The following is a 23,683-nucleotide window of genomic DNA, read 5'->3' on the forward strand; positions in this document are numbered from 1 at the left end:
CTGCCAGGGCCAGAACGATGCCTGTTGCCTGCTGCCTCTGACAAATATGGAGGCCCATTTTCCATCGATGATCTCACAGGAAACACCGGCCATGGACTTGGACAATAGTCCAGTGGACCGTTCCCAAAGTTTCTTTTCAAGCCCTGGAATTTCCATGTGACAGTCTGGCAGATGTGACAGAATGGGTGGAATTAAAAGATTTGCAACAGATGGGGGCAGAAAAACACAATTAAGCCGACAATTCACGGTGAGTGGTCATCACTCCGGGGATGCTTTTGTGACCTCTATAGAATTGAATGCGAAATCCATTCCTGTCATACGATGCATCAATGGCCTACCGTTATCTAAACAGGGCATCTGACAAATGAATCTGCTCTTTACGGACTTAGAGATGGAAAAAGGCAGTTAAGCAAGTTAAACGAGGTGGCAATAAACTGGTGTTCATTGGCTTTTCAGCAGGATTAGTCAATAAAGTCATGGAATTGGAAGAAGAGTTAACAGGCAGCTGTGATAACACAATGACCATGCTCATCAAAGTACGTAGAAGTTCACTCGTCCAATTCATGATCCGGAGCTGTCAACTTCCATTCATAACAAAACTGAGACACACTGAACTCATATCTGGGCCTTGGAAGGAAATCCAACAACGACAGGACATTAATTGAAATTACGGTATGTTTTTCTGTACTGTGCATCAAACATTTATTTTTGTATACAGAAAATCCTGTTTTCATGCTTGGTTACATCTCAGTGCTACTGATGTCCTGCAGTTTCTTTGCAGCCACTTCCTTTCTACATGTGCTCCAGCGATGGTTGCATGGCATTACTCTGGGTGGGTTTACCGATGGTGACAACAGTGGACCATACTCACTCAAAGTGTAATGAAATGGCCACTTGTAGTCTCCATTTGAAGCACACATGACAAGGTGACAACACAGGCGAACAATTGAGACAATAAAAGAGCGTCGCCACCTTATAATAGGAAGTGTCTGAACATGAACCTTCCTGGCAGGATTACCAGGAATCAGTTTAATAAAAGCTTCAGTTTTAAATTTAACGCGCATGACTTTTCAAATGGCGTTAACATGTTAAAGCTTCAATGAGATTTTAGTGATTGGGTTTACCTCTACTTTAATGGGGACCTCTCAGGGACTACAAGTAGGAAACAACAGATTGTCCACTGCTATGCTGAGGGCTTGCTTTTAACAGATGTCACGAATTATAACAAGCCAACCTTGTTATAAAATTCCCCCCCCCCATGAGTAGAATATTTCCATATGTCTGTGTTCCATCTCATAACAGAAATTGATACACAATATACAGGCACGTTTCCTGTACCTCATTGTCCATGAAGAAGACTTTACTATATAAAACAATTTTTCATATTAAAGATTGATAAGCTAAAGGATGAGCTGTCAATTTGTCAGGAACCTCTCTCATGTCCCTGATCACCAACTTATACAAGGTAACAAAGACAGACTGAAGAATGTTTAACTCTGCTTTCTTATGAGATTAGAAGCAGTAGTAGAGCTATGGTCCAAATGTCAAAAAATATATTTAGTGCAGCTGTCATTAGCTAAACATAGCAGTGTACTGCTTTTGCTAAATTTTGATTTGTGTTACTTTGCATTTACATTACATCCTAGCAGCTAGAGTGTGCAAATGCTTCTTCAGTAAGAGGGTAACAATGCTGCTTCCCCTCCATATAAATGGATGCATTGTCACACTTTGTGCCACGCTGTTCCTGCCGCTTAGGACTACAGCAGGACACATTCATGTCACAGTGAGTGTGGCTAGTACTGCTGTTGGCGCGCCCTAGCAGGACACTCCGGTTGATGGTCAAGCCTATGCCCCACCCAGCTGCTGTCTGACTTTGACAGTGATTGCTGCACAGATCAGCATGAGTAAGAAGGTTGAGCATGCCCACAACATGCCCATCACTTGGTTGTGAAGAAATTAATCATAGGAGACTTAGTTTGCTTCTGCAGGTTCAGCAGCTAGAACAACACTTGGAAATGATGTGCCATTTGAGCATAACCCCTTCCATGATCACTGTAGGGATGTAGAAGCAGAGGCAAGAGAAAATGATCAGGAAGCAAATGTATCTACTCTTCTTGCCAGATATGTAAAGACACATGCTGGCTTTAGTTGCATGTTAAAAGTGATTGTAAAGTCTCAAGGTTTTTCACCCTAATGCATCTATGCATTAAGGTGAAAAACCTTCGCTGCAGCTGCCCCCAGAGCCCCCCTTTTTCTTACCTGAGCCCGACCTGATCCATCGATGTGCACAAACCCAGCAGCTCCAGCCACTGTATCTCTCCTCATTGGACAGATTGATAGCAACAGGAGCCATGGACTCGGGAGTGAGCCCGCACAGGTGCCCCCACGGAAAGCAGCTTTCCGTGGGAGCACCCGATGAAGGGGAGGAGACAGGGCCTCTGGTGTGGCACCCTAGAAGAAGAAGATCGGGGCTGCTCTGTGCATAACCCTCACACAGAGCAGGTAAGTATAACATGTTTGTTATTTTTATTTAAAAAAAAATGAACCTTTACAACCCCTTTAAATATACATTTAATATGAATGACTAAAAACAAAAAAATTCCCTTTAAAGTTTAGAAAGATTGTAGTATTCCAAATAATAGTGCACAATGAGAAACTGAGTAGCGCATGCATTAGACAAGACATGTAACATACAGAGCTGGTCACCAGATGTAACCCAGCAGCAGCCGAGTGGCTATCACAGGGAATTTAGACCATTCTAGACCTTCACTGAGCAGCCATAATTTTTGTTGTTGTATAAATATATAAAGTTTCATGAAAGCACTAATGCAATACCTGCATTGTAACTATTCCAGTCTAGCAGTTTGTGAGATCTGGTGTTACCCATTATTCCGACAAAGGCTGGGTTTAAAACAGCAAATTAGTAGGTCAGTAAGAGAAGAGAAGACAGTTCAGACAATACTACAGAGACTGAAAAGACACACAGCACAGTTAATCAAAGTTTGCAACTGAGGGGGAGACAGAATCCATCATGGCTAAATGTATTATTTTGCAATGTCAGTTATCAAGATTTAAAAAAAGTGATCAAGAAAATTACGTTTTCTTAAAATTGAAGTAAATAATTTCAAGCCCAACCAGTTATTCCCAGGGGCTAAGCAAAAACATTTTAACCTTACAAGTGAAAGGCAAAAACTGTTATGGTGTTCTCCCAGTTGATATCACCGTTCTAACAAGAAGACTCAAAACATTTGTGAATTAGGTGGAGCTAAAAGCCTTCCCTTCAGTTTTGCATGGTTGTACAGGCTCCTCTCCTGTACTGAAGCTGCCTATTCTGATTTCACTGCACACCGTGAGCTTCTCACAATGTCCATTAGAAGAAGCAGCAAGTTGATGGAGATGGAGCCTGGCTCATATCCTGGCTGGAGGACATTCAACATCATTTAGTCTCCCCCACCTTCCCCTAGCCTGACTGTCCCTGGCCACCCCTTTTTATTCGTTAGAGGTTCAATTCTTTCAATCATGGAGGCTCAAGGCTGAGAGTTCTTGAGAACAATATGGAGGCAGGGTGTGGTGACATGTTCAGGAAGCACCCTACCAACCCGTCACCAGCCACGATCTACCTGCATTGGTCAAAAAGACCTAGTGATGACATTACTGGGTCTAAAATAAGGCATGTAATGAAAACAGGTTTCATTTAAATCAATTAGCACGGTGAACGGGGGAAATCAGGAAAGGCAAAATAAAAGCAGATAAAACTATAGCTTTAAAAGTGTATCTAAATCCAAGAACAAAAACATAATACAGTGGAACCTCGGATTACGAGCATATTCCGTTCCAGGAGTATGCTCGCAATCCAAAGTACTTGCATATCAAAGCCAGTTTTCCCATTGAAGTCAATGGAAACGAAAATAATTTGTTCCGCATTGACTTCAAAGGGATGCAATACTGTATGTAGCCGGGGGGGGGGGGCGCCGGAGAGCCTCGGAAATGGCCGAAAAGCCCCGAGGACACTTCCGCTGACCTCGGCAAGCCTTGGAAAGACTTCCTACCCGAGATTTGCCAAGGTCAGCGGAAGTGTCCTCGGGGCTTTCCGTGCATTTCCGAACAGCTCAAATCGGCTGCGATCGGCGACTTTGGGCTCCGGCGCCCCCCCCCCCCCACCTCAGGCCAAAAGCCGTACTGCACACCGCTTTGGCCTGAATTGTGCTCGTTTTGTGAGACAACACTCGCAAACTGAGTTAAGATTTTTAAAAATACAGTGCTCGTATTGCGAAACGCTTGTTAACCGCGTTACTCGCAATCTGAGGTTCCACTGTATATGTGCAGCTTGCCAGTCTTTGGATGTGGTGGCTGCATTTGTTTTCTATTGTCAGGCTTTTTAACTTTATATTCACCTGGTTGATTCTAGGGTAACAATGCTCACTCACTGTACTGTATTATCTATGACAGTGCAGAGTGGTCAACCCAGGATGCCCTCTTGATTTGGACTACAAACATCTCTTCTCATCTCCATTAAAAAGCGTGCAAGGAATTTTGTAGTTTACAACAGACAGTTGGGAAAGCTGATAGGATTGTTTATGGTTTCAGTTCAATGCACAGAGAGGCACTGGATTTCTGACAGGATGAACAGGTATTTTCCCTGTACTTGCAAAACATGTTCTTAGCCTGAAAAAAAAAGAAAATTAATGCAGCCGCTACATCTATAGCCAGCCATAGACAGAGCATTTTTCTTTCCTGCAACCACAAGTTGCAGGAATCCCTCCCACGGAGCCATTGTGTTCTTCCGGTGAGGGAAGCCATCCCCGCTGGGCAAAGACACATTCATTTTTGCTAGTGGCTACAATAGCCGCTAGCAATAATCGCATGTAATATCTGACAGACTGGTTGTATCCAAGTGCATCAATCAACTTAAGTTCATTCAACCTGCCGATACATGGTTCGAATCTCGTCCGGTCCCTGCTGAACCGGACAAGATTTGAACGGTCTATGGACTGCTTCAATATAACAACATTTTTGACTTGCCTGTAAAATTTTGGGAGTACAGCACACAGGATCTTTAGGCTTAACCATGGGACATCACCTTCAGGTGATTGGACAAACCAAAAAAAAAAAACCTGCAAGGACAGACCCATTACAACCCCTCCCTCTCCCAGCAATCCTCAGTTTTGTAGCAAGCAATAGGGATATCATAAAGAACAGAGGGAAGGGACATGGGTCCTGTAATGTACTCTAAAATATCACTTTCTACAGTCCCCGGTGCCATGATGTACATGTAGTACTTTGTCCTATTTTCCTTGGTGCCCTGTAATGCTAGATGCAATGTCAGACAGGGCACCTCTCCTCGGTGAATGGCCGCTCAACACCAAAGCTAGTAAGCGGTTTCCTTATTTATTCGTATATTACATGACAAAGGATCTTTAGTCTTAACCATGGGACATCCAATAGCAATCCAACTAAGGGGGTGGACAAAACACTAACATGCCCACATAACAGAACGGGCCAAAACAAGCGCTCAACAAAACTCAGGGCAACATTGACTTTGTGCAACACCGTAAAAGGATCTTTACAGGGTAAGGCCACTAACTCAAGAGGTTCAAAAGCCTGACCTCTGGAGAACTGATAAAACCAGGTTGAGATAGCACGGTGTCACTGGGGAGCATACAGGATGAGCAATGTGGGCAACACCCTGCGCAAAGGCGCCAAGTAAAGACTGAGTGGCAACAGTCTTTAAAAACAGAATAGCTAGGGAACTCCCCTTTGACTGAGCTCAAGGCCGAGCGATGATCCAGACCAGAATGGAGGAAGGACGTTATTCATTCCTACAGAGTACTTCTTAGGATGAAATTTCCTAGAGACACAAAGTAAGCTTCCGGGAGTAATGGTGGACTTTGTGAGGAGTCGACTGTCTAGCTTCCAGAAACTTCAGGATAACTGAATCCGAACTGATAAAGACCAGTGACTTAGCAGCAAAACGGTGGGCCAACCTTTGGGACAGTCTGAAAGGGCCCACAGAGAATCTGCCTGATGTCCAAGTATGTCAGATCACCACTTCCTCCTGGGCTAGACAGGTGCAATCCATGGCACCCTTTACAGCACATGGGGAAATCCTTTGGTGGGGCAAAAGCTTAGATTATGTTAATACATATCCCAATGTGTCATCAGAGCATCGACTACTAAGGACAGAGAGCTACTGAACCTTGCATAAACTCTAACCAGTTTGTTGTTGAACCTGGATGCCAGAAGGTCCATGTCCCCACCTACAACACAGAACCTGAAACACTTTTCGGTGGAGAGACAATTTTCCTGAATCTAGACGCTTAAAACTGAGTAAGTCCTTCTGTAAATTATCCATGCCTGGGATGTGCACGGCCATCAGGAAAGCCTAAAGTTCTGCCCAAACCAGGATGAGATCTGCTTCTTTTTGAGCTGCACAACTATTGGTGCCTTCCTGATGGTTAATGTATCCTGGTTGAGTGACCCTGCAGTCAAGAGGTCCAGAATGTAAGGAACAACTGAACTGCCCTGATTTCAAGGATGTTGATCGGAAACCAGGCTTTCTCGGATGACCAAATCCCCTTTGCTGAGAAGGTATCAAGGACTCCCCAACCTGAAAGGCTGGCATTTGTCATGAGAATTTCAAATCACAGAGGATAGATTTTCTTGACTCCAGTGCCGGACTGGACTTCCACCATGCCATGGAAAGTTTGGCATTACTGGTCAGGTGCAAGGGGCAATCCAGAGGCTGAGTCTGTCGGCTAAAAATGCAGCAGAAAAAAAAAAAAAATTCGCTGCAATGGCCTGGAGTGACACTAGATGTACAGAATTGCTATGAAGGAGGCTACAATCAGAACCAGAACCCTTATGCAAAAGTGAATGGCGCAGCAGCTTCTAGACTGCAGTGTCTAAACACATAAGTGGAAAGACAGGAATTTTTCCTGGAGAAGACTCTGGATAGGGCTGTGTCCAGGACCAGTCCTAGATACTCTAAGCCAGGGGTATCAAACTCAATTTCATCGTGGGCCACATCAGCACTATGATTGTCCTCAAAAGGGCCAGTTGCATCTGCAAGATTAGATGTCCAGAGCATCCCCTCCCCTTACATTATATGTCTAGAGCCACCCCACCATCAGAAGTTGAGTCCCCTACTTTCCCTAACATCACAGTGCACCCCCTTTCCTTATGCTGCTGCTGGGAAGAAGCTGGATGCATTGCTTGAAAGCAGAAAGTAGGGGTCTGGAGGAGGACCAGAGGAGGGCTGGAGCTCTCCTGCAGCTGCATGGTTGGGATTCGAACCGCCTAAGGGTCACCGGTTCGAATCCTAACCATGACACTACCTGCCTGGAGTTTGCATGTTCTCCCTGTGTCTGCGTGGGTTTACTCCGGGTACTCCAGTTTCCTCCCACACTCCAAAGACATGCTGGTAGGTTAATTGGCTTCTGTTCAAAATTGGCCCTAGTATATGAATGTGAGTTGGGAACCTTGGATTGTGGGCCCCTTGAGGGTAGGGACTGATGTGGGTGTACGATGTATGTGTGGAGTGCTGTGTGAATTGGCGGCGCTATATGGGTACCTTAAATAAAAATAGGGATTATTGTAGACACGCACCCACACTCACTCAGGTTGAACTGGATGGACTGGTGTCTTCAACCTTACTATGTAACTATGACAAGGGATCCCCCTGTTGGAGGGCAATGACTGACCAGGCCGATTCCATACAGAAATTTGAATCCGAAGGAAACCTGTTGAGAAACTTTAGCTCCAGAATGAGTAAATGGCTCCTTCCGCCTTGGGAATTATGAATAGGTTTGAGTAGAAACCGTGGAATCTTCCCTGATTGAACCAGGAACTATAACCCTCAGAGAGGAGCTGCTGGAAAGCAGCGCAGAGATCCGCCCGCTATCATAGGAAGGATAGCAAAGTCATGAGCATGAAGCTGGATGGAGACAGAGCGAAATTCCAGTTTGTAGCGCCCGAATTTGACACGCACATCTGGGATTTCTTGGGACCAAACGGCCAAAATGACCAGCAGAGGCCCCCTAATTGCAAGGAAGGTTTGTTTCTGGACTTAAGGGGGTTTTGAGGCCCAAATGCTCCAGTGGAAGTGAATATTGGGTTTGGACTTGGCCTGAAAGAGATGAAAAAAACTCTTCTTCGTTTCGGGGACTGAAGGATTCTTTTTCAAGGATAGGAGGGCACTCTTACTTTCAGTGGCTTCCTTGATGTAGGTATCCAGGAAAATACCAAAAAAACCCCCCAAAAAAACAAAAAAAAAAAAAAAAAAAAACAACATTCCTCGTCAAAGGGCATCCTCTTGGGATGCTATTTGAATGGGAGTTTTTCTGACCAACACTTCAGCTAAAGGATACCTTGCATGTGTATTTAAAGGAGTCTTAAACTGCATACCTGGCAAAGTGTATCCACTAATCCATATATGCAGAAGCACAAGGCCATGGGCAGGAGATAGATCCGTCAAAATACAGCCAGAGTCCTGAACTATGCATTTAGCCAAGATAGCAAGGGGATGACACCAGGGTTGCTGTTAGAGATCACAGGGCCCAATACAGCCTACCTGACAGGGCCCAAATAATGTGAAAATACAGTGCAGCGCTAACCTATATGCAGAAAAATAAATAAATTAACTACTGTGTAACTCTATATAAGTGTAATGGAGTGACAAATATCAAAAATGCAATGACATGCTATGAATGGACAAAATGATGTCTCTAGAAGATGTGACACACTCAAAAGTCAATAAACAGTGAGAAAAGTGGAGGTCTTCTCCAAAGCAAGGGGGGTATCGGTGTCTTGGAGGGACTATGGACACTCGAGTAGGAGGCGACTACAGGTTGCAATAACACTCCAATCTTCAAGAAAAGGTGGGTACTCTTACCGGATCCGTGGGACGCATCTGCCGTATAGCAGTGCGTCTGTAAGGCAAAGGGGGTGGTTATCAAGGATGTCCAACCAGATGATGTCTTCCGGGTCACGACCACCAATGGAGGCGTGGTTGTCCTGGACAGGCGATGGATCTCCAATACACCCGATCTCCGGTTCCGGAACAATTCGATCAGAAGCAAAATGGTTCTTGGTGGGCCCATGGAGTAAAAGAAAAAGGAACTCCACATAATGTAGATCAAAATGAGGTTTTATTGGTCCAAAAAAAACGTACAAAATGCAGGTGATCACGAACAGATAAAAAGTATAAAAATAGCAATGTGGGAAGCTGAGGTAGCTGGCCCTACACGTTTCGACCACACAGTGACAATGACTGTGGACCAATAAAACCTCATTTTGATCTACATTATGTGGAGTTCCTTTTTCTTTTCCTCCATGGGCCCACCAAGAACCATTTGCTTCTGATCGATTTGTTCTGGAACCGGAGATCTGGTGTATTGGAGATCCACCGCCTGTCCAGGACAACCACCTCTCCATTGGTGGTCGTGACCCGGAAGACATCATCTGGTTGGACATCCTTGATAACCACCCTCTTTGCTTTACAGACGCACTGCTATACGGCAGATGCGTCCCACGGATCCGGTAAGAGTACCCACCTTTTCTTCTTGAAGATTGGAGTGTTATTGCAACCTGTGGTCGCCTCCTACTCGAGTGTCCATAGTCCCTCCAAGACACCGATACCCCCCTTGCTTTGGAGAAGACCTCCACTTTTCTCACTGTTTATTGACTTTTGAGTGTGTCACATCTTCTAGAGACATAATTTTGTTCATTCATAGCATGTCATTGCATTTTTGATATTTGTCACTCCATTACACTTATATAGAGTTACACAGTAGTTAATTTATTTATTTTTCTGCATATAGGTTAGCGCTGCACTGTATTTTCACATTATTTGGGACTTGGTTTGTTGTGTGCTAGCAGCTGTAGTTGTTTTTAGTTTTAGCTTGTTTCACTGGATAGCGCAGCATATTCTTTTATATTACCTGAAAGGGCCCCCTTCCCCTGGCTGAAAGTGACCGAGGACATAGATTTATCAGTTCCTTTCTGTGAAGCCTCAGCTCCACAGATGAATGAATAGGAAGCACTCTGAGGCACATTCACAAACTGAAACATAGTAACGTGTACAAAAAAGGTGTAGAAATTGCGCCAACTCTCTAAAGGAATGAAGCAGCCAACACAGCAATTTGACCGTTGCAAGTAGAAATAGAAATAAAAAGTGTGGCGCTAGTGAATAGTGAGACACAGATTACTGGTCAGGTAATAGTGATCTCTATAGAGGAGTCATAACGTTTGGAGTGTGAATTTGTGAAACAAAAGGTAATAATTTTAAAAAACATCCCAAAAAAAAATATATAAAGTAATGGTGAAAACTAAGATGTGTAGGGGAGTGGGATACTCAGTAACAACCTGTAGGGTGGTTAAGAGACAATCATGCATACACAACCATATTTCAAAGAGACATTGCAGAGAGATAGTGATGCAAAGTATCTTAATGTACTAAGTATGCAGCTCCACAAAAATACTGTTCTTTAGGGTAGGAACCAGAAGAAGGGACATCAAAATCCCTAAAAAGGGGTACACATGTAAGAATGATCAAAGTTTGTTGGTGGACAGATAGAATACTTCTAATTTAGTCCCACAGACATCTGGGCGCAAGCCGTCTTCCCATAGGATGATTACAGGCTATTTAGGAAGGGTCCTTAGGTACAGGCAGATTCTTGACTCATGTGGGTGGTCTCAACACCGAGAAAGAAAGACAAAAGGATGCCCTTACCAGATAAGGTGGACTCACAGGCCGTTGGCGGTGAGTCAAACGAGCTTGTACCGTCAAGCGGTATGGGGTGAAGATCTGTAAGAAGACTTGTGCGGAATCTTATCAGACGTTCTCAGATGGTGTGCCAAATTAGGATCCGGGGCCCCCAGGATTCGGTTGCGGTCGCCGAATGACCGTTTCCTCAAAAGCCCGTCATGTGAACCAATAGGCAAAGAAAAGAAAAAAGCTTCCACATAGTGTAAATCCTTATTTGGTAAAAAGCGTAGCAGCACTTTATTAGGAAGTACACTCCAAAAAAAAATTTACAAATGAGGGCAGTAAAAACTCGGCTCAGAGTAAAAATTGACATCAAAAAGCATTAAAAATGGTATAAAAAAATAGCGCAGTGGGTAGTGGTGGGGTGTAATCATAAAAACCCGACGCGTTTCGCCTCCAAAGGCTTCTGCTGGGGTATGAGAGAAGCCTTTGGAGGCGAAACGCGTCGGATTTTTATGATTACACCCCACTACCCACTGCGCTATTTTTTTATACCATTTTTAATGCTTTTTGATGTCAATTTTTACTCTGAGCCGAGTTTTTACTGCCCTCATTTGTAAATTTTTTTTGGAGTGTACTTCCTAATAAAGTGCTGCTACGCTTTTTACCAAATAAGGATTTACACTATGTGGAAGCTTTTTTCTTTTCTTTGCCTATTGGTTCACATGACGGGCTTTTGAGGAAACGGTCATTCGGCGACCGCAACCGAATCCTGGGGGCCCCGGATCCTAATTTGGCACACCATCTGAGGACGTCTGATAAGATTCCGCACAAGTCTTCTTACAGATCTTCACCCCATACCGCTTGACGGTACAAGCTCGTTTGACTCACCGCCAACGGCCTGTGAGTCCACCTTATCTGGTAAGGGCATCCTTTTGTCTTTCTTTCTCGGTGTTGAGACCACCCACATGAGTCAAGAATCTGCCTGTACCTAAGGACCCTTCCTAAATAGCCTGTAATCATCCTATGGGAAGACGGCTTGCGCCCAGATGTCTGTGGGACTAAATTAGAAGTATTCTATCTGTCCACCAACAAACTTTGATCATTCTTACATGTGTACCCCTTTTTAGGGATTTTGATGTCCCTTCTTCTGGTTCCTACCCTAAAGAACAGTATTTTTGTGGAGCTGCATACTTAGTACATTAAGATACTTTGCATCACTATCTCTCTGCAATGTCTCTTTGAAATATGGTTGTGTATGCATGATTGTCTCTTAACCACCCTACAGGTTGTTACTGAGTATCCCACTCCCCTACACATCTTAGTTTTCACCATTACTTTATACTTTATATATTTTTTTTGGGATGTTTTTTAAAATTATTACCTTTTGTTTCACAAATTCACACTCCAAATGTTATGACTCCTCTATAGAGATCACTATTACCTGACCAGTAATCTGTGTCTCACTATTCACTAGCGCCACACTTTTTATTTCTATTGAAACATAGTAAACCCAGTTTACTATGCTTCAGTAAAGAACGGACACAAGAGCGATTGGTGCCGATCAAAGAACGGACTGTAAATTACATATTTACCAGCCTTTCCCCTCTCTCCATCCTGAAACATCCCCGTGTGCCCACAGCAGCTCCCGGCAGGAGAGGTGAGAAATCAGCAGCGCTGCATGGTAAAGGGGCACACCGAAGAGCCCGAAAAGCAGATGGAAGGGGCACATGTGCTGGGACCAATCTCCTTGCAGTGCAGCCAGAGGGAGAAAGAAGACGAGAAGCTGGCAGCACTGCAAGGGGAGGCAGAAGAGGATCATTGTCTGCAATAAGACAGTACGTCTGGATCTCCAGCTCAGCAGGTGCCCGGGCCCCCTTTTTGAACTCTTGGGGCCTAGGCCCAGTAAAGGAGGGCAAGCTGTACTGCCCCATAAGCGTCCCTGGATGACAAGGCAGGCTGCATGGTGGGACCAGCCAGAGAGAACAAAGCCTTTAAAAAAGGACTTGTACATTCTTGCTTACCAGGTCCTTAAAACAAGGAATGTCATCAACAGGAACAATTAAGGTATTGATCAGGCAAAAAATTGCTGAGTCAAAGACAGGGACTAGCCATGTCTCAATAAAGCCATCCTCAATAGGGTATTGCTGGGCAAAGCATTTAGGAGGGGCTACAATTTGCTCTTAAATCAAGGTGATGCCAGTCATAGTACAAAAACAAGTGTACCAGGAAGGTCTTAGCAGAGAAAATATATTCTTGTGCTCAAATCCCAATAGCTTGTACATGCATGTAAACTATCAGGTGCTAAAGGAGTGTGACCACATATTAACACTAAAAAATCTGGATGGACCCTCTGCACACTGCTATACACCCTTTCCAGCAAACTATGCAATGAAAAACAGATATTTTTAGTTCACACATATTGCAACACATGCTTAAGCCAGCCAACTGCGTCAAAGTAATCCCTCTTATGACCAGTCCTACACTGCTTTGCCATTGCAAATGATACGGTGGACACCATGCCAACATAGGACATAAAGACACAAGGTGGGGAAGAGCGACTAGGTTCAGTTCTGGTCACTAACTTGTGTTACAACAGAGAAAAGATATACCTTAAGACACTTAAGGGCCGGATTCAATGTATGTGAATGCATGTAGGGCCCCACCTATGGACCCCTTTACATTACACAGCCCCCATATCTCTGGACCCCTTTACATTACACAGCCATCCCTTGCACATCACACAGCCCCCCCGCATATTACATAGCCCCCCTACACACATCCCCTGCATATTACACAGCCCCCCACAGCTCTGCCCTTTCCTACCTTGCCCAATGCAGAGAGGGGGACAGAGCAGAGCGGAGCAGGAAACTGAATGAGAACATGGGAGAGACACACAGCAGCGCCGATAAGACAGCGGGAGCTTCGGGAGTAAATTTTTCAAATTAACAAGCTGGCGATTGGTTGCTAGGACGATCTAGCAACCAATCACCTGGAAAGTTAACTCTGGAAGCTCCCGCTGTCTTATCAACGCTGCTGTGTGTCTCTCCAGTGTTCTCATTCAGCTTCCTGATCCCTGCTATGCTCTTACTTAAAATGTCCGCGGGCTGGGTGCACGTGAATTCATTACGTGCACTGACGGGCCGGACATTTACTGGCAGCGGGCCAAGTACGGCCCACGGGCCGTAGGTTGCCGACCCCTGCCTTAAGATATACCTTACTTACTTGAGAAAACAAAAATCAAGGACACTTGGAAAAAGACAAGGCTTTCTGGGAGTGGAGAGGTTATCTTGGGGATGTGCTTTCATTTTTGTTTGCCAGTTTCCACCTGTAGGTAGCTGCATATAACCAATGATTAAGGACTAAAGATCCTGTGTCCTGTACTACACAATTAGGAAATTACTTATTTTTTGTTCTTGCATTTAGATATCCATCAAGTCTGTTAAGTCTGGCAGTTTTCTCCCCGTTGAGTCCTGTGCTCCAAGAAAGGCCAACGCCAGGGGAATTTGCTTAGAAGCGGACATGCATTCCTGGAATATGTGCCTATTCTGTACCCACTTTGCTGTTGACTAAGCGATGGGGTATTATGGGCTACATACAGTATGTAGAAAAGTATAGAAGGATCTTGCGAGCCACAGATGGATAAATGCCTCTAGAGTGAATTCCTACTGAAGGCAAGCTGCAAACACTAATCACGTTTCATACCCGTGTGCATAACAAAATTCATAAATAATTGGATGAGCATGATGGACACCACTGATAATGGACACTGTATTTTTGCACTTTACATTTGTTATTCATGAACTTTATGAACTCTACATATCACTTTATTGAAGGAGTGAATACTCTTGCGATATCTGAATCAGCACTTGGATTTTATATACTTTATGCATGTTGCACTTTGGATATTTATCACAGATTGATAGCACTTATTATTTTTTGTTAAGTTATAGTTCATGATATTTACATTTTTTATTATTGATTTTTTCTTTGTTTTATTACTATCAAATTCTTTAGCGCAGACACAATTATTTATGAATTTACATACAGTATGTGCTTGTATGTGTGTGTATATTTACAGCATCTCACAAAAGTGACTACACCCCTCACATTTTTGTAAATATTTTATTATATCTTTTCATGTAACACTGAAATTACTTTGCTACAATGTAATATAGTGAGTGTACAGCTTGTATAACAGTGTAAATTTGCTGTCCCCTCAAAATAACTCACTCAACACACAGCCATTAATGTCTAAGCCGCTGACAACAAAATTGAGTACACCTCTAAGTGAAAATGTCCAAATTGGGCCCAATTAGCCATTTTCCCTCCCCGATGTCATGTTACTCATAAGTGTTACAAGGTCTCATGTGTGAATGGAGAGCAGGTGTGTTAAATTTGGTGTTATCGCTCTCACTCTTTCATACTGGTCACAGGAAGTTCAACATGGCACCTCATGGCAAAGAACTCTCTGAGTCAGATGTTTTTTGAACTACATTTCCCATTATGCTCGACTACACTACAGAGGGCATAAGCATCATGGGAAATGTAATTCCAAAACATCTGGGGTGCCAAGGTTCGCCATCAAATTGGTCTGCATGGCCGTCGTCCCAGAAGGAAGCCTCTTCTAAAGATGATGCACAATAAAGCCTGCAAACAGTTTGCTGAAGACAAGCAGACTAAGGGCATGGATTACTGGAACCATGTCCTGTGGTCTGGCGAGACCAAGATAAACTTATTTGGTTCAGATGGTGTCACGTGTGTGTGGCAGAAACCAGGTGAGGAGTACAAAGATAAGTGTGTCTGGCCTACAGTCGAGCATGGTGGTGGGAGTGTAATAGTATGGGGCTGCATGAGTGTTGCCGGCACTGGGGAGCTACAGTTCATTGAGGGAACCATGAATACCAACATGTACTGTGACATACTGAAGCAGAGCATGATCCCCTCTCTTTGTAGACTGGGCCGCGGGGCAGTATTCCAACAGGATAATGAGCCCAAACACACCTCCAAGTCGACCACTGCCTTGCTAAAGAAGCTGAGGGTAAAGGTGATTTTAACTAAATGTCCCACACTCCGCTTGAGTGCTTTCATCATATATCGCTTCCTCCAGTCTGAATGTAGATATCAGATATTCCAAACCGCCAACAACCAATAACTAGACAGTACTCGTTTTGGTTGCTGAACATGAACTGGTTTATTTGAGCTACCACACAAATATATACACCAGGATGACAATACAAACTGTAACCAGAAACCTAATTAACATGAGCTAATTAACTAATCATTTAACCAGAATAGGTGACTCAGATATGACCTTTCAGGGCAGCCTTGTCATGTACTAGCTCACTCATTATCCTAAATATCAACACAGAACTCCTTCACACAATAGCAGAGTTAAATTAGCACAAACAACAATGGGGGAAATTTAGAATAAACACATTATAGCGGACAACAGTCAGACAGATGGCTGGAGTTGATGAAATCAGCATCTGCTATGAGTCCCAACAATATGAAGCAGTCCCTATTTCTAATATGGCATTATACAGGGTTCCCAGAGTCTGTGTGTTTTGGGGGGACATGGACTTGAATACAAAGTATTATTATTTCAAGGGTCCCCAGGCATACACCTCACAAAGAGTATTGTTCCCTTTAAATCCAGGGCACATAATCAGGAGGCAAGAGGCTAGCATTTAGTCCCCTTCAAAAGCCTCTGTCCTTAGTGAGTCTATCACAGTGATGGACTGGCCAAGCATGTCTCCAGACTTAAACCCTATTGACCATCTGTGGGGCAGCCTCAAAACGGAAGGTGGAGGAGCACAAGGTCTCCAACATCCACCAGCTCCGCGATGTCCTCATGGAGGAGTGGAAGAGGACTCCAGTGGCAACCTGTGAAGCTCTGGTGGACTCCACGGCCAAGAGGGTTAAAGCAGTGCTGGAAAATAACTTGTTGGCCACACAAAAAACTTTTACCCTTTGGGTGGGCCCAATTTGGACATTTTCACTTAGGGGTGTACTCACTTTTGTTGTCAGCGTTTTAGACATTAATGGCTGTGTTGAGGGGACAGCAAATTTACACTGTTATACAAGCTGTACACTCACTACTTTACATTGTAGCAAAGTGTCAATATTATAATATATATATATATATATATATATATATATATATATATATATATATATATATATATATATATATATATATATATACACACACACACACACATATATACACACACACACACACATATATACATATATACACACACACGCAAACACACACACACACTATAATTTACATACATGCGGTATATGTTTGTTTTTTGTTTAATTCTGTAAAGCTTATTGTACAAGAAAGGAGCCAATGCAAGCCATACATCCTGCACAGACACTATTACCGAGTAAGGTCATTATCTCCTGTTGGAAGGAACAACAGTCTATAAATCTGCCTCACTGTCAGATATACGCTCCTTTTGTCTTATTTGCACAAAATTACATGAGACAATGGTAGGTCAACTGAAGACAGCAAAATGGTTTTGGGATGCCAAAACAAGACTGGAAATTACCTGATAAACAGGAGGCAAAACAATACTACAATTATGTGTTATTATGCCCTTTTTAGACACACATGGCATCACAGACAACTTACACGGAGTGAATTGTTTTAGTCCCAGAACTTCCAATGAAAGTAAGAATCTGAAGTGATATACTAGTTGTCGTAGATTATGAACTGTTCTTTAAAAGGGGAAAACCAAATGTCCTTGTTGTCACTGGACAAATTGGCAATCACATGGGAAAAGGTTTAAAAGTGGGCAAGCAGACATACCCGGATTGTGAATCCGATCCAGCAGCTTCACTGATCGAGCGCTGACAACACCACCGATGTGAACAAGGAAGCCTGGAGGAAAAGCTGTCAGGGTGAAAAATGGGAACTCCTACAAAACATGTTAAAAAGGTAAAAAAGTGATTAGATTGAAAAAGAACATTCATTTTAAATATCAAACTCGGGGAGAAAACGTCTCCAGGGGTAATAACACAATCGCTGCAAAATCACCAATACTATAGCTTGTAATTTTCACGAGACAGAGAATGACAGGAGATATTCTGTAAAGGAATGCCACTGGTGTCATTCCTTCACCCAGGCTTGCTAAATGGACAGTGAAGAACAGCAGCAGAAGGAATCCTTCTGCTGCTCTGTCCTCTTATCACATTTTTCCCCTTAATATATTGATATGCAGCAAAACTGACTGGATCCTAATATTGTCTTTCCATCTTCCAGTCAAAGTGCTGCTGTACAGTGGATTTCAAAAAATTCAGTCATATTCAGGTATTTACCATTGATGCATAAACGTGCATGTATAGCCCAAATCTATTTTTAGCATTGAATAGAGTAGCAATGAGTTATAACCTGTCAAGTTTATATTGCTGTCTGTGTTCTAACTAGGTAGATTTATCCTCTCAGTTTTTCCTGGTCACCATTTTCATTAAAACAAAGTTATGGGAAATCCAACATTTTGGAATTGTTACCAGAACAAGAGGGTAAATCTTCCATTGAGGAAACTCGTTATTTCCTGTTGTGTCTCTGGGACAGGAAGTGAGGAAAAATCTTCTGAACAGAACACAAAACAGTAAAAATTAAACTGACAGGGATTTTAGCACAGAAGGGAAACACAAAGTACACCAGCATAGTGCAGAGCTTCCTTTAATGTAAACGATTAAAATCCAATGTAATGCACTCACAAATGAAACACTTGTAATCCTTGCATCATTCTGCAAGCAAAAAAGGGACTGGAAAACCCCCTTAAGGCTCATGGAGTAGAAGGTCCTAGAAATGCACCCCTAAAAACAGTGCATGTCATGTCTAGCAGTAGGTGGGGCTTACTGAAGGTGGTTATGTGAGCAGGAAGCTAAAGGATAAGTGCGATCTGTGTGCTCTAAGCAACAGCCGTGAATACCATCCAACCTCCTTTTGCCAACAGCCAAAACATGGAGAAACCCGCTTTATGCAAGATTTGGCAATCAGCAAGCAAAAGGAGGTTGGATGATTTTCATGGATGGGGCACTTGGTGCCAAGAATGCAGAGACCACACTTCTGTCCCAGTTTCCTGCTTACATAACCACGGTCAGCAAGCCCCGCCCACTGCTGGGCAGATGACACACATTGTTGCTAGGGGCGTGCTTCAAGAAAATTATTTACCAGCTTCCTTGCTTGCTATTGGCCATGAATAGCAAGATGGAAAAAAACTGTTTGAAAGCTCTTCCATATGGCAGTGTGATTTATCTTCTTCTGTTTCACAGTGATCTGAGCAATCCAATCTGTTATACAAAAGCTGCAAGGCTGGAGCAATTTTAATCTTCAACAGGGAGCTACAAACTTCCTATTTATCTCTACTTATATTGCTTAGTGCACTGTTTATGTTAAAACAAGCTTCAGGTTTTTTTTTGCATCTATAAGGTCTCCATCTTGATGAGTTCAGCTTTTACTAGTGTAGATTAAGCAGCCCTGTCCCAAAATTACCTTTGGAAAATTCACTTTTTACTTTTATTTTCTTTAACCACTGTCCCCTCTGCTGATCCATTGACAATGGTAAAACTGACCATACACTATTAGACCTTCAAAACAATCATTCATATGAATATTTGTACAAAAATGCAAAACAGTACATATGACAAGACAAAAGTCATTTGAAAATATTTAAAGCGGAGTTCCACCCAAAAGTGGAACTTCTGCTTTAAGCACACCTCGCCCCCTGACATGCCACATTTGGCATGTCATTTTTTTTTGGGGGGGGGCGAGTGTTTACCCTTTATTTCGAAGTACAGCCAAAGCTTGTTTGGCTGTACGTCTGTGGATCACAGGATTGCAGTTTGTTCTGCACTCCTCTGACCCATTTACCACTGTAAGCCAAAATCCCAGAGCCAGTCCAGGCTGGGGAAAGATCACGACCATATAGTCAGTATCCACCCATATGCCTGGACCTGCAGCTGGCTCAGGCTCTCAGCGACCAGCTGAGAGCCTGAGTCACCATATGGTAGTCATATCTCTGCTCACGGAGCACTAAGAACTGAGCAATCAGCAGTGTTTGAACACTCAGTTCCCAGTCTTAGTGCCGGCAGGGGACCAATGCTGCGTCCACCTAGGCGATTATGATTGGAGAAAAAAAAAAAAAAAAAAAAAAAACAACCCATACTTCTCTTTTAAAAACATTTGGTTTTAATATACCACTTTTGGGTGAATAGACACTCCTGAAAGAAAACCACATTTACTTTTAGAAAATTGTTCGCTTGAGAAATGTTTTACACCCTCCTCCTCCAAATTTTTTTGTCACTGTAGTCGAAAACGAATGTCGATTTGACCCCCACTAACGATTCAAAATGTGAACATTCTTAAAACAAAAAAAATTCAAACCAAATTTTACTATACTTGGCCAGCCTAAGTTTTTCACTTTTCCTTCTACACAGAGAAACATACAGCTGATATGTGGCTGGAGAATGGACAAGATGGAAGTTGTAACACGTGCATTTATGAAATGTACGAATGTACGATGTGCACTTCCAATACAAACAGCCCAAATCTGCTTCGTCACACAGGTATGTATTACATTCTAGAAGTCATTTTAAGTTTGTCATTTTCCTGCTCTATAGCAGAATTACTCTGTCAAGTCAAATGTCAGACAAAACTTCACTATATGCCACACTGCACTTACAGATTGTGACGGCAATGTGAGTTTGACACAAATCTGAATCATCTGCTCCAATGTGTAGTACAAGTATATAAACAGACTCACCCGTTGCTCTAGAGCCGTCTGTGTCTGTTGTCGGAGTAATGTTTTAAAGGCTCCACCTTCTCTGCCGGCACTTCCGCTCCCCATCCCTACAGGGTAAAATGATGCTCAGAAATAAGACCCACGGCCAGATCTCATCACTGTCATATAAGCTGAGAACTGACACAACACTAGACTTGTAAAGATGCCGAGGATACTCCAACATTTATGTGTACATTAAAAAAAGGTCTCATTTTACTGACTTGGGAGGTCCAAAGATACAGAACCTGAAGGAAATATAATATTCCAGAACACAGGATAGATTTCATTTCTTGGTGGGCAAACAAAAAGGCACTCCTCTAACGAATAAAAAAGATGGGAACAATTAGACTATTTATCAATATGTTCTAATTAGGAACTATCTGTGCTGACAACAGCCACCAATTAGATGCAGTCCTAAATATCATTAAACCAATGCAACAGCACCTGACTGGATCATGCATTAAGAAGGCCGTGTTACTATATCGCATGACAGCACAAAGATTAAAGTAAGGTTATATTCATCCCCGGCAATGACCTCAGGTTTACTGCACTGGGGTTTTCATCTGTAAAGCAAGGTTCCTCTGCAGTTCTTGGCTGTGTTCACAGATGTCTAACACAGATCAACCACTGTTGCAGCCTCTCACCTTGCCACTTGCTACAAAGCTACAATTTTGCAATTGAATTAAGCAAGAGGAGACTGAGGAAATACTCCTTTCTGCCTGCAGCAGACTGATGACATTATCTCAGCCTAGGCAAAGTCACTGATGGATTTGCTGGAAGGTAGCATCTGTTAATATCAGATTTTTATTTTCTGAAAGATTGAAGCTAAAGCCTAACTCTAATAGGTGGCTATGGGCATCACTGACAGTTCCACTGTGGCGATATGTATACTTGCGGCAGAGCTTCTTAAAGGGCTACAGCCCCATAGATTTTCCTTTCAGTTGGGAAGCAATCACAGTATTTCAGATATAGGAATAAGAATTGGATGGAACATGACATTTCAGGTTAAATCTATACTATGAAAGTAGATTGCAACAAAAAGGCAGGATATGGCAGGTCAGGTGTTGCCCATAGCAACCAACTCAGTTTTAATTTTTTGACCTACCCTAAAGAAGTGAATTTTTGGAGAGTCTTTTTCTATCAAAGTAAACTGAAAGACATAGCACTGTTACATGTAAGTTTAAAGTTGAACTCCAAAGAAAAAAAATTTCTTCACACTGTTTTTTAACCTCAGTAGAATAGAAGAAAGCCATCTACCTAAGTAAACAGAATTTAGTTTTTCCATCACCTGGACAATGGAAACGTTTTTGCTGGTTTTAGAAAACCTGCATACACTATTATAGCAATAGACAGGGCTGTTCAGTAAATCTTTTATCCCTTGGGTCACCTCATTGCTTCTCCATATGTCGTCTTCTTCCCCTCATTTTTTCTGAGTCTATGTATGAGCTTCTATACCCTGTCATTATCTTTCCTTTGCTTCTTTCATGTCACCCAAATGTCACTGAAATGTAAATGCTCAGGTCAAGTTTAGCAACATTAGTTAAAGCGGACCTTCAGTCATTTTTTCATCTTTCCATCTATTAAATCTTCTGCCCTTGTTGTTTTAACTTTGGATAGTAAAACATTTTTTTTCTGCCACTAAATACCTTATACAGCCCACTTCCTGTTTCTTGTGTGGTCATTAGCCTAGGCTTAGGACATCATGCACAGCTCTCTCACTCTCATGAGAGTTTGCCAGGAAGGGAGGGGGGGTGAGTCATAAGAGGGCCAATGAGAGCTACAGAACTGGAGGTGTGCCTCTGTGTCTGTGTAAATCCAGGAAGTGAACAGGCAGCAGCTTCAGCTGCCCACAGTTAAAATGGTTGCAGCCAGACTCAGTGGAGGGAGATTTCTGCAGCATTATTGGCAAGTACAAAATCACAGTATATATAAAATAATATGCTAAGTGGTTGGAGGGAAGCTTCAGAATGGCAAAGATGTTTTATAACAAATTGTGTGAGCAGACTGCAGTTAAGGTTAAAAACGATTACGATAGACAAATTAGATAAAAATTATTTCAAAACACTGTTTAATACAAACCCTGCTCTGTTTCTTGTTATAGGCTGAGACACTAATGTATTATTTTACACAGTTAAGTTGAAAAGAAAAAAAAAAAAAAAAAAAAAAAAACGACAAGTCCATTTAGTCCAACCAGCAAAGATAAAATCTGCAGGGCCCTTTTCTAGCTAAAAGCACAGCACCACCCATGAAGAATTGTATCTGAAACTCAACAGAGCAGAGTGCCGAGTAGGTACATCTACTCTGCAGCCTCACCTACATACAGAGAGATGGAGAAGGTGACACTTCAGCTTCTACTTCCAGACCATTATGTGGTTATCAGTGGTTATTAGAACTAAAACTCAATTGGTTGCTTTGGCCAAGACGACCTCTACTGCCAGTATGATACATGTATCTGTGCATTTATACTGTGTTCAGATGAAGCAGATGCAATGAAATCTAATTCTACTGAACTATGCGAGGACATCACTCGATCCATGTAAAACTGTGATTAGATAAGGAAACAACATTAGGACTGGTATAGGCCTGTGCTGGTCCTGGATAGCTATACCATATCCTAATGAGGCAGACATGTGAAATGAGGAGAAGCAGGAATGAGCAGCAATATATATTGTGTGTCTGGTCACACGTGTTCAGAAATGAGGGTGACAGAGCAGGGAAGAGAGTGTCACCTGTACAGGACAAAATGCAAAATTCTAGGCGTGAGGTTTAAAGGATCAGTCCGCCCAAAACAAAAATATTTAACTTGTGGGTAGATGCTAGCATGCTGAATCATTTACCAGCTTCTTAAAACTCTTTGTAAGTCTGAAAGTAGATTTCTATAATGAAAATGTTTGTGGCGAGGTGGGCTCCAATTTTTGTAGGAGTTCGAATTAAATAATGTGGTTATTGCAGTGTGGCAGCTCTCTAGAGCTCAGTGGAGCCTTGACAGGGACCGCAGGATAGTCTGCTTACGTAGAAGAATAGAATGAGTGTAAAGCTATGGAAATCTGTCTAAGGTGCTTGTTTAGGGGGTTGCAAAAAATGTACCAATTTTATCAGGGCTTAAAGAATAAGTTGATTTTTTACAAAGATGCTTTTGCAACATTTATGTAATTCATATTATGATTCAAATGCG

At 42.6% G+C, this 23,683-nt stretch overlaps 1 protein-coding gene across 14 annotated transcripts in view; it reads right to left on the reverse strand.

The window, feature by feature from the left end:
- Positions 1–23,683, reverse strand: part of C2CD5 (C2 calcium dependent domain containing 5) — a 224,947-nt gene that overhangs the window by 140,764 nt on the left and 60,500 nt on the right. For 8 of the 14 annotated variants that reach the window (XM_073621440.1, XM_073621444.1, XM_073621441.1 and 5 more), the window contains 3 exons: positions 20,491–20,576; positions 17,529–17,637; positions 2,836–2,901 (listed from right to left, as the gene is read on the reverse strand). In XM_073621440.1, coding sequence (XP_073477541.1) covers positions 2,836–2,901; positions 17,529–17,637; positions 20,491–20,576 — 261 coding nt within the window. The remainder of the gene's footprint in view (positions 1–2,835; positions 2,902–17,528; positions 17,638–20,490; positions 20,577–23,683) is intronic. The other 6 variants (XM_073621450.1, XM_073621448.1, XM_073621446.1 and 3 more) reach the window with 1 other exon arrangement.

The sequence above is a fragment of the Aquarana catesbeiana genome, linkage group LG03, assembly GCF_042186555.1.
Source record: "Aquarana catesbeiana isolate 2022-GZ linkage group LG03, ASM4218655v1, whole genome shotgun sequence".
NCBI classification, from domain to species: domain Eukaryota; kingdom Metazoa; phylum Chordata; class Amphibia; order Anura; family Ranidae; genus Aquarana; species Aquarana catesbeiana.